This window comes from Egretta garzetta, unplaced genomic scaffold (assembly GCF_000687185.1).
Source record: "Egretta garzetta isolate BGI_Z169 unplaced genomic scaffold, ASM68718v1 scaffold418, whole genome shotgun sequence".
Classification (NCBI taxonomy): Eukaryota; Metazoa; Chordata; class Aves; order Pelecaniformes; family Ardeidae; genus Egretta; species Egretta garzetta.
In genome coordinates this window covers 441601-452873 of record NW_009260492.1, presented here as the reverse complement: position 1 = coordinate 452873, position 11273 = coordinate 441601, and the positions used below count along the sequence as shown (strand labels likewise).

Genomic DNA, 11273 nt, shown 5'->3' with positions numbered 1-11273 from the left:
ATGAGGGGACTGGCGAGTCCGAAGGTGCTATGAGTGCCTGCTGGGGGGGGCTGAGCTGGGTTAACGTGTGCGGGTGGAGTCCTCCCTCCTCACCGACACACCATGTTCTCAGTAAAGAGCTGGGAAGCCAGGAAGGGAGGGGAGGTTTGGAATGAGGATGCTCGGATCATGTTGGATTAAAAGCTTTGCTGCCACAGTTTAGCGTTTTTGTGGTTTTGTTGGGTTGGTTGTTTTTTTTTTCCCCTTGAACACTAGAAGAAATTCTGGTAGGAACATTAGCCTTGGCTTTTTTTTTTTTTTTTTTCTTTTCAAGAAACAACCTGGATGGAAAAAAAACCCCATGTTTTGGACAAACTGCCCTTGCAAACTTCCTAATTGCAAACATTGTGGGGCCAAAAGTGAAACCGTGCTGCGGTGTCTCTGTTTGCTGGAGGGGGAGACCAGCCGCAACCGTTCCCCGTGTCGAAGGGGAAACCGCGCTTCAAACGCTCCTGGTACAGTGACCATGGTGATAGGACTGCGTCTGCCGTGTAATCGATGACTCAGTCTGATAGCGCTGTACAGACGTGAACCGGTGTCCGTGTTTGTGCCATGAGGGATGCAACGGCTTGTGAGGAAGCAGGCGGGGAGATGGGCTTCAGACGAGGGCTGCTCTTTGGGACGAGCAGCCTGGCGGGCTTGACGTCGGGATCTAAAAAGTAGATCTGTGACTGTTGGATATTCCCCACCGGTGGGCTGATGACCTCGCACCTTGGGCAGCAGGAGTGCAGGTACGGTGGGTGGATTTTGCGGGATCGTGCTGCTGCTTGGTGGGGGAGCTTCTTCAGTTCCTGGGTTCTTGTCCTTTTCCATGAAGGATGCCTTGGAGGAGGCAGGGGGAAGGTTGCTGAGCTCTCAGCACCGTTCCAAAGCTGCGAACGAGCCAAGCATCTCCCTGGGGACCTCAGATGAACAAGGCAGATGCAGGGGAGTTGTTATCCCAGTGTAACGGCCGGGATGTGAAGGGCCAGGAAGTCAGTACATGCCCAAATCACCAGGGAGGCAGCGGCAGAGCTGAGAGCTCTCAGATCCCAGCCCTGAACTTGAGCTACGAGGCTCCCCCACCTCTCAAAACGTGCTGCACGTTACGCCTGGGTTCCCCGGCGGCTCTGCATCAGCAGTTAAGTAACAAACTATTTAACAAGAGCTTCCTGTTGTGCTGACACCAACATGAACGCACAAAGGAGGAAACGGAGTAAACAGAGCTGTGTTGGCTCCCACCTCGCTGTAAGCTGGGAAAAGCGTCGGAGATTGCGAGGAGGCCTGGGCGCCATCTCTGCTAAACCCGACCCTGCTGGGCTTGGGGGATGATGTTCTTGTGGTTGCGATCAGCAGAAACTGCGCGGGCGTCGTGCATTGCTGGGAAAGCGGCTGCTTTCAGGACTTCCTGATTTTTTATTTTTTTTTTAAGGGATTCCCCAGGACAGATACAGCCTCCTTCACCCTTGCCCTGCTGCTCAAACTCCTCCGCAGGGGCCGTCCCCTGCGAGACGCAGCCGGTCCTCTGTCCTGCCAGGGTTGGCACAACTCCCCTGTGCCGTGGCAGGCGAGATGCTCACATCCAGAACTCCCTTCTCTGCCAGGTGCCTTGAGTTCCTTGGTCAAAACACTCAATCCCCTCTTCCCTTGAGGGATTGGGAGAAATTGGGCCAGAATAAGCCAATCTGCCTTTGCCACAAGGAAATATACTGCTGCCCCAGTAGGTTTGCTTGGGTCTCCTGTGACTGGAGCAAGGTGGTGCTGTGCAGCTCCGCTGCCTCTCCAGCCCATGGAGGAAACTTCCCTGGGTGGGGGTCACGATGGCAAGGTTTCCCTCTTCCTCCTGGGGAAGCTGCTGATGCAGCTGGAGACAGCCCACCCTGCGGGCCTGCGTCCGAGCTTCTTGGGCACATCTGCTGTGGGAAGGAGCTGATGGCGAGCTGGTGTGTCCAGCTAGGGAGGAGAGGGACATGTATGGGGTGGAGGAAGCTCAGGAGGTCCCTGTGGAGCATGTTGCATCGCCTGAGCCCAGCAGCACAAGGCAGGGATTGGAGCTGACGCTTCCAGCTTACGACTTTCCTGTTGCCCAAGCAAGTCCAAGTCTTGGAAGTACTCTTCATTTAAAACAAACAAAAAACCCCTCCTACCAACAGTCTTGTTTGCTCAAAAATCTACCCAGCGTGCATTTTTCTCATAAATGTTGAGACTTGAGTTGCAGCACGCTCTGGAGCATGATGCCACCTTGCCAAGGTAGAAGCAGGAACGGGGCTTACTGCGGTGTCTGACGGGGCCGTCTCAAACTGGGCTTTCTCCTGCGGCGCCGATGTGTGTGTGCGCAGAGAGAAAAGGGAAGGAAAGTGGCGTGGGGAGCGGGTTCCTGGTACGGCTGCGGGGCTGGGAGTGAGTCACCCCCAGCTTCACAGCTCTGTGTCGGTTGTGGAAGAGAGGAGGGTTGTGGAAGAGAGGAGGGTTGTGGAAGAGAGGAGTTTGTGAAATTAAATCAGTGCCGACGGTGTGTGACTGTTCCCACCTCGCTGTAAAGGTGGTCCTAGTTTCCAGTTCGCTTGTATTTTGTTCTTAAACATCAGTTAAGTAACAGTGGGTTAAGCTGGGTCTTTACCTATGTGTATGCACTTGCTGTTGCTCCAGTACAGGTTGTCTGGTTGTACCGGTCATGTTGGCTGTCCCACAAGAGATGCTAGCACTGGGCTTGGACAAATATGGTTTGAACACGAAATTTCCAGAATATGAGAAATTGTTGCATTCTTTTTACATCTTGGAAAATCCACTGGATTTCCCTTTTGTCGTAGCTGTATGGACAGGCTTTTCCTTGAAGCTTTCAGCTGTTTGAAAGAGCAGAATTGAGGAGCTTCAGCCCAGCGAGAGGACCTCAGCCAGCCCTGCAGAGCACGGGACACTGCAGGCCCAGTGGGAAGGGGTTCTGCTGCACGGGGACACTCCAGAAGGTTTTTCCTTTCCTCTTAGCCCAGAGCAAAGTTGGTGGGAGAAGGTGACTTTATGGCCAGTTCCTTTCCTTTGGAGCAGCTGGAAGAGCCTTTGTCCGCAAGTTGCCGTCTTGTTCCTCCAGGTGCACGTGGGAACGGTGGCCCTGTGGAGGATGCAGGTGTGGGCACAAACCTCCATCCCAGGAGGACCTTTTGTGCCACTACAGTTCACAGCATTAGGTTGGAATGAGATTGGGGGGTTTTTTGCCCCCCTTCAGCATCTGTTTCTCATTCTATAGCTGCTTACACCCCAGATGAGCTGTTCACCTCCCGAGCCTGCTTGACCTGGAATGCCCCTAGTCAGAGCCGTGCATGAGTACCAAGAGTTGTCCTGCTCGTCTGGGGTCTCTGGAGGCCTCGTGTCGGGTGCGGGGCAGATGGAGAGAGCCCCAGCAGCGCTGCCGTGGTGCTTGGGGGCTGGTCAGGTAGTGCTCGCATGTCTGCAGGCTGCTCAAAAGCTGGAGGTTTCCAGCCCGTTGCCTTTCTGCTCACTGAGGCTCTTGTGGGATGCCCTGGTTCTCCTGCCCTCCCATGGGAGGAGGGAGCTGCCCCGTGTCCCTCCGATGCCTCCACTCCCACCTCTGGCTTGACTGTACCCGTTACAGGGCTCTCTCTGTGGGAAGCCTGGTGAGGCTTTCCATGACCCCTCATTTTGGGGAAACCTCTGTGTCGTGGCCAGCTTTTCCCCGCTTTGTCATGAGCAGGGTTGGCTGCCGCCACTGAAGACTGGAATACGTTTTTAACTACAAACCTTTGTAGACATCAACTGGGACCGTCTGCAGCTTGCTTTAAAGATGTTGGATCTTGCTTTACGTTAAGACTTTTGATCTCCCTGTAAGCTAAGACTTCATCTGCCTCTTAAACTTTTAAAATTTATGGGGGCTTGGTTTCAGCTGTGTAAGGCCACCGGTTGCTTTTTGGTCTGGATTTTTGTCTTGGGAGCCAGCTGATGGGTCGTCCTTTGGGACATCAGGGTATTCGTGCTTATTTTTAGCTTTTAATTGGCAGCGATCTGTACTTGGAGCTGTGTAGTGTCAAGGGCTTTTCTTTTTTGTGCTCTCAAGAAGCTTTCCTTTCTCTTTCATCTGGATGCAGCTGTGTTTCTCTTTTGCTCACGAAGCACAGAGTACACGGGGAAACCGGCTTCAAGTAATCATCCCAAAGGCTTGCGGAGATCAGGGCTCGGTACAGTCAAGCCTCCGTGGCTGGTAGCAGCATCGCACCCGCCCCGGGGGTGCTGGCTGGTCCAGGACACCTGGGATCTGTTCCGAGAAGTGCCACAGACCTGCTCCCTGACCTTCACCAATCGCTTCCCTGCTCCAGGCCGCTATATTTTTCCTTTTCTTCCCCTCTTTTGTCTTGCCCCGTTTAATTGTAACCTGGTTCGGGCAGGAACACTGTGTGTGTGTAAAGGGCCTAGAACAATGTGCCCCAGATGGTCTTGTACAAGTCCTTTCTCAGCAGCCACAAGGTTTCACTCTACAGGAAAGAAATTTTTAAAAATACAACTTTTCAGCATTTTATACTTGCACATGTGGCCAGGAACTGCCCGAGCCTTGGTATTTCAGTCCAAGTCACAGGTCTCGGAGACAAGGGCTAGCACTAGAATGGCAGCTTTTTCTTCTTTTTTACAAAAAACAATGAACAACCCACCCCCACCCCCAATCCCTTTTTCTCGCCCTCATGACTGCAGGGAAAAGCTCGTAAATGTGGCTGGAGCAGGCCTGGCATGCTCAAAGCCAGATGGCAAATAAAAAGAACCCAATATTTCAACAAAAACAACGTGAACCCCTTCTTTGGGTTTCAGATGATTGCTCGAGTGTGGTTTTGCCCCCTTTATGGTAATTTCAGTGTTTTTGTGGTTCTGTTTTTGGGAGGTGCCAAAGTCACTTGCACTTGTCTGCAGTTTATTTCACTTTCAGGTTCCCTGGCTTGGAGCTCTTGCATTGCAAACACTGCTGGGCAGTGCTTATTTGTTTTAAGACCACAGCTTGCTTTGGAATTTCTTCTACCAAACTTCAGGCCAATTTTTTTTTTTTTTTTCTTTTACTTATTTGTCCCCCTCCCTCCTTTTTCCCCCCAAAGAGAGAAAGAAGTTTTCTTAGGCTCATCTTGCATCAGATTTGATACCAGGCCAACAAATCCAGCCTAGAAGTTGCTTTTCTGAGGCTGCTTACCTCGATGTGACCTTCTGGGTGAGGATGCCTGCTCAAAATGCAAGGCTGTGCCCTCAGTTTTATCGGGGCACCTTCCCCATGGTGCTGCTACCCTGGGGTGGTGGGATGGGGCAGGTCTGGGTCCCTGTTGCCCATCCAAAGGCTGCTGTGTTTTAACAAACATGGGTTTTGCAAGGCTCTTGGCTCCAGAGCAGTGGGAGTCCTGGGATTTTACCAAAGGTTTCTGTTTCTAATTAGGTTGTTCTCAATTTTAAAGGCCAGAGATCTCTTTATGGCACAGAGTGGAAAACCTGACCAGTCACTGACACCGCACAGAGAGGTGGGTCCTGCTTTTGTACTGAGGTACAGAGAGCTGTTGCCTCTCCTTGGCGCTCTTTGGATGCGAAAATAGATTCCTCCCAGCCCTCAGCTCCCCGTGGCTCATCCACGGGGGAGGCTGGTGGGTAGAGTTTGGAGAAGCATCACTTGCCCCTGCCTGACTCACACGGCCATGGTTCAGTGGCTTCCTGCTGCTCTGACCGCCCGGCTTTGGGAAGGGGGGAATTGCTGCGCGGCAGCTGGCTGGCACGCAGCCGTGGCGCGGGGATCAGGGCTGTGGCCTCGCTGGTCATTGCCCTGGCCCAGCTGCCTGAAATCGGGGTTTAGAGCTGGGCTTTTTCAGGAGGGCTGTTCCCAAGGCCGGGACTCGCTGTGCAGGCAGGGTTGGAGAGTCGTGCTACGCTGCTGCCTGCATTTGTCTGGGCTGGGGGAAGACAGCACAGCCTCCCAGTGCTCGCAGGAAGCAGTATTTATTTTTTCCCCTTCTGTTAGGGCTCTGTCTTGCTCCATTGTCTGAAATTCCCTTGCATAGACTGGCCCATAACTCTCTTAAAGAAAAAAAAAAATAAAAAATTCTCAAGCGCAGGGCTGGAGCTCCCTCCGCTCTGGCTGTCGGCCGCCTGACTGTGCAAACAGTCTGGGCCTGAAATCCCCTGGGACTGAACATAAAGGTCTGATTCAAAATGAAAACGGGGTATGAAGCAGCATGGCCTGCACATCGCCGGCTGCCTCCCCTTCCCCGGTGTTGGCAGGAGCCGCGTCCGGGGAAGGTGGCTCCCGAAACACCCAGGGAGGGCTGTGCCGCGCCGCCTGCTCCAGGAGCTGGGAGGTCGTGGGGGAAATGGCTCCCTGGCGCCTGGGCAGAGGTGGAGAAGCGTGAGACGGGCGGGAGGGCACCGCCATGCACCGAACCCAGGGCGGAAATTATCAAGGGAGCAAAGAATGAGCAGGATATCACGTGTCGGCCGTGTGTGCTCGGGGCTGGGGGAGAACAAAGCGTGGGGAAGCCCTGCTCTGCTGCCGCTCCCACCACGCTTCCTGCTGGCACGGGACGGAGACCGCTGGCTGCCAGGGGAAGGGAGCGTCAGCGCAGGAGCCGGCCCGTAGCTGCCCCCGTGGCCTTTGGGGAAGCTGGAAGGCTCTGTGTGCCTCGGTTTCCCTTGGCCAAGATGCACTGGTAACGGACGATAGGACGAGGGGGAATGGTTTGAAGTTGCGCCAGGGCAGATTTAGGTTGGACATTAGGAAAAACTTCTTCACCGAAAGGGTTGTCAGGCTCTGGAATGGGCTGCCCAGGGAGGTGGTCGAGTCCTCATCCCTGGAGGGATTTAAAAGGATAGGTGAGGTGCTTAGGGCCAGGGTTTAGTGGTGGGATGGCAGGGTTAGGTTAAAGGTTGGACTCGATGATCTTAAAGGGCTTTTCCAACCAAAGTGATTCTAGGATTCTATTCTATGATCACTGGGTGCAGTGGGATGGTCCCCAGGTGTTGGCCTGCTGGCGGTGGCTGGGCTGCTCTGCGCTGGGGCTGTTGTGCTCCGGGGATGCACCAGAGCCATTGGCCTGGAGGACAGAGCCTGCAGGGGAAGGAGGGAGCTCCCATCCCACGTGAAAGCCTTGTTCCCCAGTACTTGAACCGGGAGGTCCCTCAGATGGGTGTCATGCACCCGCAACAGCCAGGCCAGCACCCTGCACCTTCAATGCCTGCAGCTCCGGTCCCTCCTGGAGGGCAGTGATGTTTTGCCAGGATGCTGTGGACAGGGTGTGGTGGGCCCTGGTGAGGATTCGGTGTCAGGTGAGGACGGGGAGCGGGGCAGCCCCAGGGAGCGGCTCCCCTGCCCGCAGACCATTGCACAGCCGGTCCTTCCCCTGTGCTGAGCTCCAGCTCTGGCTGTCTTTTTCCCCTCTGTTGCTCTTAGACCCTCCCCCATTTCCCCCCATGCACCCTTTAGCACAAGAAGCCTTTTTTTTGTTATTAATAGCTATTGAGAGCCAATAAAAAGTTTTACAGGGTTTGGCCAAGCGTCAGGACTTGCAGTGTGCTCATTTCCTGGAGTCTGAGCACTGGAGGGGCGTGGGTTTGCTTGTTTAACCCGCAGGTAATGAGGCCGCGGCGGCAAGGGCTCTTGGTGGGCATCACGGGAGCCCAGAGAGGAGCGGAGGAAGGTGGTGAGAGTGGGATCGGGGAGGGGTGGGGGCTGCCCCCCAGCTCGGCTTGCTCGCAAACGCAGCAAGGGCTGAGCTGGGAGCAAAACCAGAGACGATGAACGCTGGGGGGAAGGCGGGGCGTGTGTGCGTGCATCGGTCAGTCAGTCTGTCTGTCTCTCACGTGGCCTCCCGGTGTGCACCCGTCTCCTGCTTGACCCTCTGTGCTTCCCAGCCCGTATTTAGCTTCCTGGCTGTCCTGTGCCTGGCACGCTCTGGCTGCCTCCTGCGAGGAGGGACCAAGCCTGACCTCCCCGCCGGCAGCTCCAGTGGGAGTCCTGGATGGAGGGAGAGCACGGCTCCCTCTGGGGAACCTGGTTCCCTCAGCACGGAGCTGGTCGGTGGTACTTGTCATCTCGCCCCTCCGGAAGGGAGAGAGGGGCTGATTTGGCCTCGATGTTGGGCTGTACCAGTGTGAACGCAGTCAGGTGCACAGGGGAGGCTTGTGTGAAGCTGATGTAGAATGGTTTGGGTTGGAAGGGACCCTTAAAGGTCATCTAGTCCAGCCCCCCTGCAGTGCACATGGGACGGAGCTCCCTGGTTCAAGGGGCTGATCCGAGTCCTGCCTGTTTGCAGGGACCGAGGGGAACCCTGCCTTACCCCACCACCAGCACGGGGCTTCCCGCCAGCTTCACTGGGAAGTGCTGGGAGCTGCGCACATGAGGTAGGCAAGGCTGCACGACCACTGAGCAAGCAGGCATCCATGGCCATCAGTTACCCCCCACGAGTGCACAGCGGCTTCTGCCCAGACTGCAGCCAGCAGCCCTGTTGGCCAACGTGCCTTTCTCCGAGCTTTGCAATTAAAATCAAGGTTCGTTTGCAAGAGCGGAGGAAGAAGTGGCAATCAGGAGCTCGCCGTGGAGGCAAGCGGTTCCTGTTTGCCAGTGTCTGTTTTACCCCAGCCTGGCAGGCCTGGGCGGGCTCTTGTGGGGGCCCTGAGCGTGGTCATTCCCCACACACACACAGAGCTCCTTAGAAACCCGGTGCTCTCCCACGCGTCCTGGCACAAAGGTCCCAGCCCGGCCGCAACGGAGGCTGGTGCTGGGGGGAAGTGCTCTGACTCAGCTGGCCACAGCCTCTGGACCCGCAGGGACCCTCCTGGCAGGGAGCTGTCTGGGGAGAATATCCTCTTTTCACTTCATAGGAAATTACCCTCCTGACATGGTTTGCCCTGTAACGCAGTGGCTTACGTGTGTCCTCTGCTCTTGGGCGCTCTCGGGTCTGACCAGCGGCAGCCTGGCCCCGAGCACCTCGGCTGGGGCCTCCGAAGATCTCCCTGCTGCCAGCAGCCCTTCCCCGTGGGGACATCGTTCTTGCCACTGGCTCCAACCTGGAGATGCCCATCAAGCATTTCGCCTGCTGCCATGGCCAGACACTTACTTATTTATTTATGCCGGCATCTTAGACATGGGGCACTCTGTGATGGTTCTCCCACCCCTCGGTTGCGGCACCCTTCATCATTGTGGGGGTTATCTGTAATGCGGGGAGGGTGTTGGAGGGACTCCGCAGAGCTGAGGGCAGGAGCCTGGAGACAACTCCCTGTTGTCCTTTGCCTCCTTGTGCTAATTTTCTCCCTCTCCTTTCTGCAGCTGGGAGACCGAGGAGCCACGCTGGGAGGACCCTCTCCGCAGGATGTTCTCTCCACCAAAGAACTCCCTGTAACAGGCGATGATGACAATCCCGGCGAGACCTTGGAAAGCACTAACATTTCAGTAGCCCAGCACCCGTGGGTGGCCGTTTACCCCTCCTTCTCCACGCCCCGCCCTCCCATCGCTCACCGTGATGGTGTATTAACCAAGAAGAACCCTGCTTCTTTTCTCCTCACCCCTCAACTTTCGGCAGCTCTGGGATTTGTATGGCAGCAGCGTAACCGTGGAGAGGCCGGGGTATCACAAACTTATGGATTTTGATAAGAGAGGAGGGAAAGGGGAGCTGGAGGAAGGTAAAAGGATGTCCAAGACAGGTGGAGGAAGGAGCAGTCATGGAAGCCGGAGTGCTGGAACCAACTCGGGAGTCTTAATGGTGGGTCCCAACTTCCGGGTCGGCAAGAAGATTGGATGCGGCAATTTCGGGGAGCTCCGTCTAGGTGAGAAGGGTCGTCTTCTGTCCTCGCTATAACTGCTTGTGCAGGGAGTGCCCTGGCATCCCCCTCCTGCGGGAGGAGCTGGCACACGCCTGTGACCGTCAGCACCGAGGGTGTTGGGCAGCCGTGCAGTGTTGAAGCATTGCACGTTGCAGATCGCCCTTGCTTCCTTCACAGAGTTTCCTTTTCCTCAGCCCCTTCACACTGTGCTTGATCTTTCAAAGCCCATCACAGCCCGAAGGACTGCAGAGGTGTTACCTGTCTCTTCCCCATACCTATCGCTCTTCAGGTTTGTCGGGGAGAGCGTTACAGTTCAGTCCTGTCTGTTGGAAGTGGGGGTGGTCCACGCAGGCCTGGGTGTCCGTCCCCGCCCCCGGCCAGGAACACTTAGTGAGTAGTGTTTCACAAGATGCCACTGTGTGCTCGCTGGGTCTCACCCCACTTGTGCGCCCTCCTGCTGCGCCACAGGCCTCGGGAGAGCAGATGGAGAGTGGGGACCTGTGGGGTGTTTGCTCTGCCAGAGCGAGCATCAGGGGAAGAGAAGTCGGTATTTCATCCTGGGTAAATTCTCTGGTCATTTCAGAGAGTCTCCTAAAATTTTATGCAGGGGAGAGAGAAAGGGCTGAATAAAACCCGAGCACTTTCCACGGTCACTTTCCATTTTGAACCAAGTTTATCAGGAAATGGTTGAAGCAAGCTCTTGTTTGGAGGGTGGGTAGGTTGCTCCTCTTCCAAGGACTCTGCATGCCCCAGGAGGCTCTCAGCAAGCTGTTAACCCTTCGGTTGGCATCAGGCAGCTGGGAGAGGCCTGGCAGTGCCAGGCACCGCTGTGCCAGCAGCACAGTCTGGATGTCTCCAGGAATGTGCCTTTGACGTGTTGGTGGAGTCTCTGCCAGGCGGAGCGTTGGGCTTGGCTGCCAGTGCTTTGGGAAAGGGCTTGTGCCCTAGGAAGAGGGAAGAGACCTGGTCCCCGGAGCAGGCTGGGAGCTTGTGACAGCCGTAGGCCTTGTTGCTCCGTGATATTTTAAGCAGCGCCTTCTCAAACCAAGCTCTGAGCTAAACCTGCAGTAAGTGTGGTCGTCTCGGCAGGCTGTTTGCGTGCAAAAGGAGCAGGAGGTGGGAGGCTGCTGGGAGGTGCCGCCGGCAGCTCAGGCACCCGTGCGGAGGGTGGGGTGAGTTTACCCACCTCCCTGTGCCGCCTCTGTCTGTGGGGAGTTAATGTTAGCTCTTCCCAGCATGACAGACTGGCTGGTGGCAGCCTAAACCGTCCTGTTCCCGAACTCCCCGATGGGATCGCCGCTTAATTGCAGAGCTTGGGAAAATGCTCTGTTTAAAATCCAGCCAAGTGGTTCCCACATCCAGCCGCGGAGGGTCCGTCTCTCCCGGTGTCACGAAGACCTGTGATCGTTCCTCCAGACCTAGGTATTGTGGAAGGAGAGGTATTGAGGGATTTTTGCTGCACCAGCTGC

The 11273-nt window shown here is 55.7% G+C and overlaps 1 protein-coding gene across 1 annotated transcript in view; it reads left to right on the top strand.

The window, feature by feature from the left end:
- Positions 1 to 401: 401 nt before the first annotated feature.
- Positions 402 to 11273, top strand: part of CSNK1G2 (casein kinase 1 gamma 2) — a gene marked incomplete at its 3' end in the record, with an annotated part of 20310 nt that continues 9438 nt past the window's right edge. Inside the window, exons 1-2 of the mRNA XM_035899762.1 lie at positions 402 to 770; positions 9311 to 9807. Of these exons, the coding sequence (XP_035755655.1) occupies positions 9621 to 9807 (187 nt within the window). The remainder of the gene's footprint in view (positions 771 to 9310; positions 9808 to 11273) is intronic.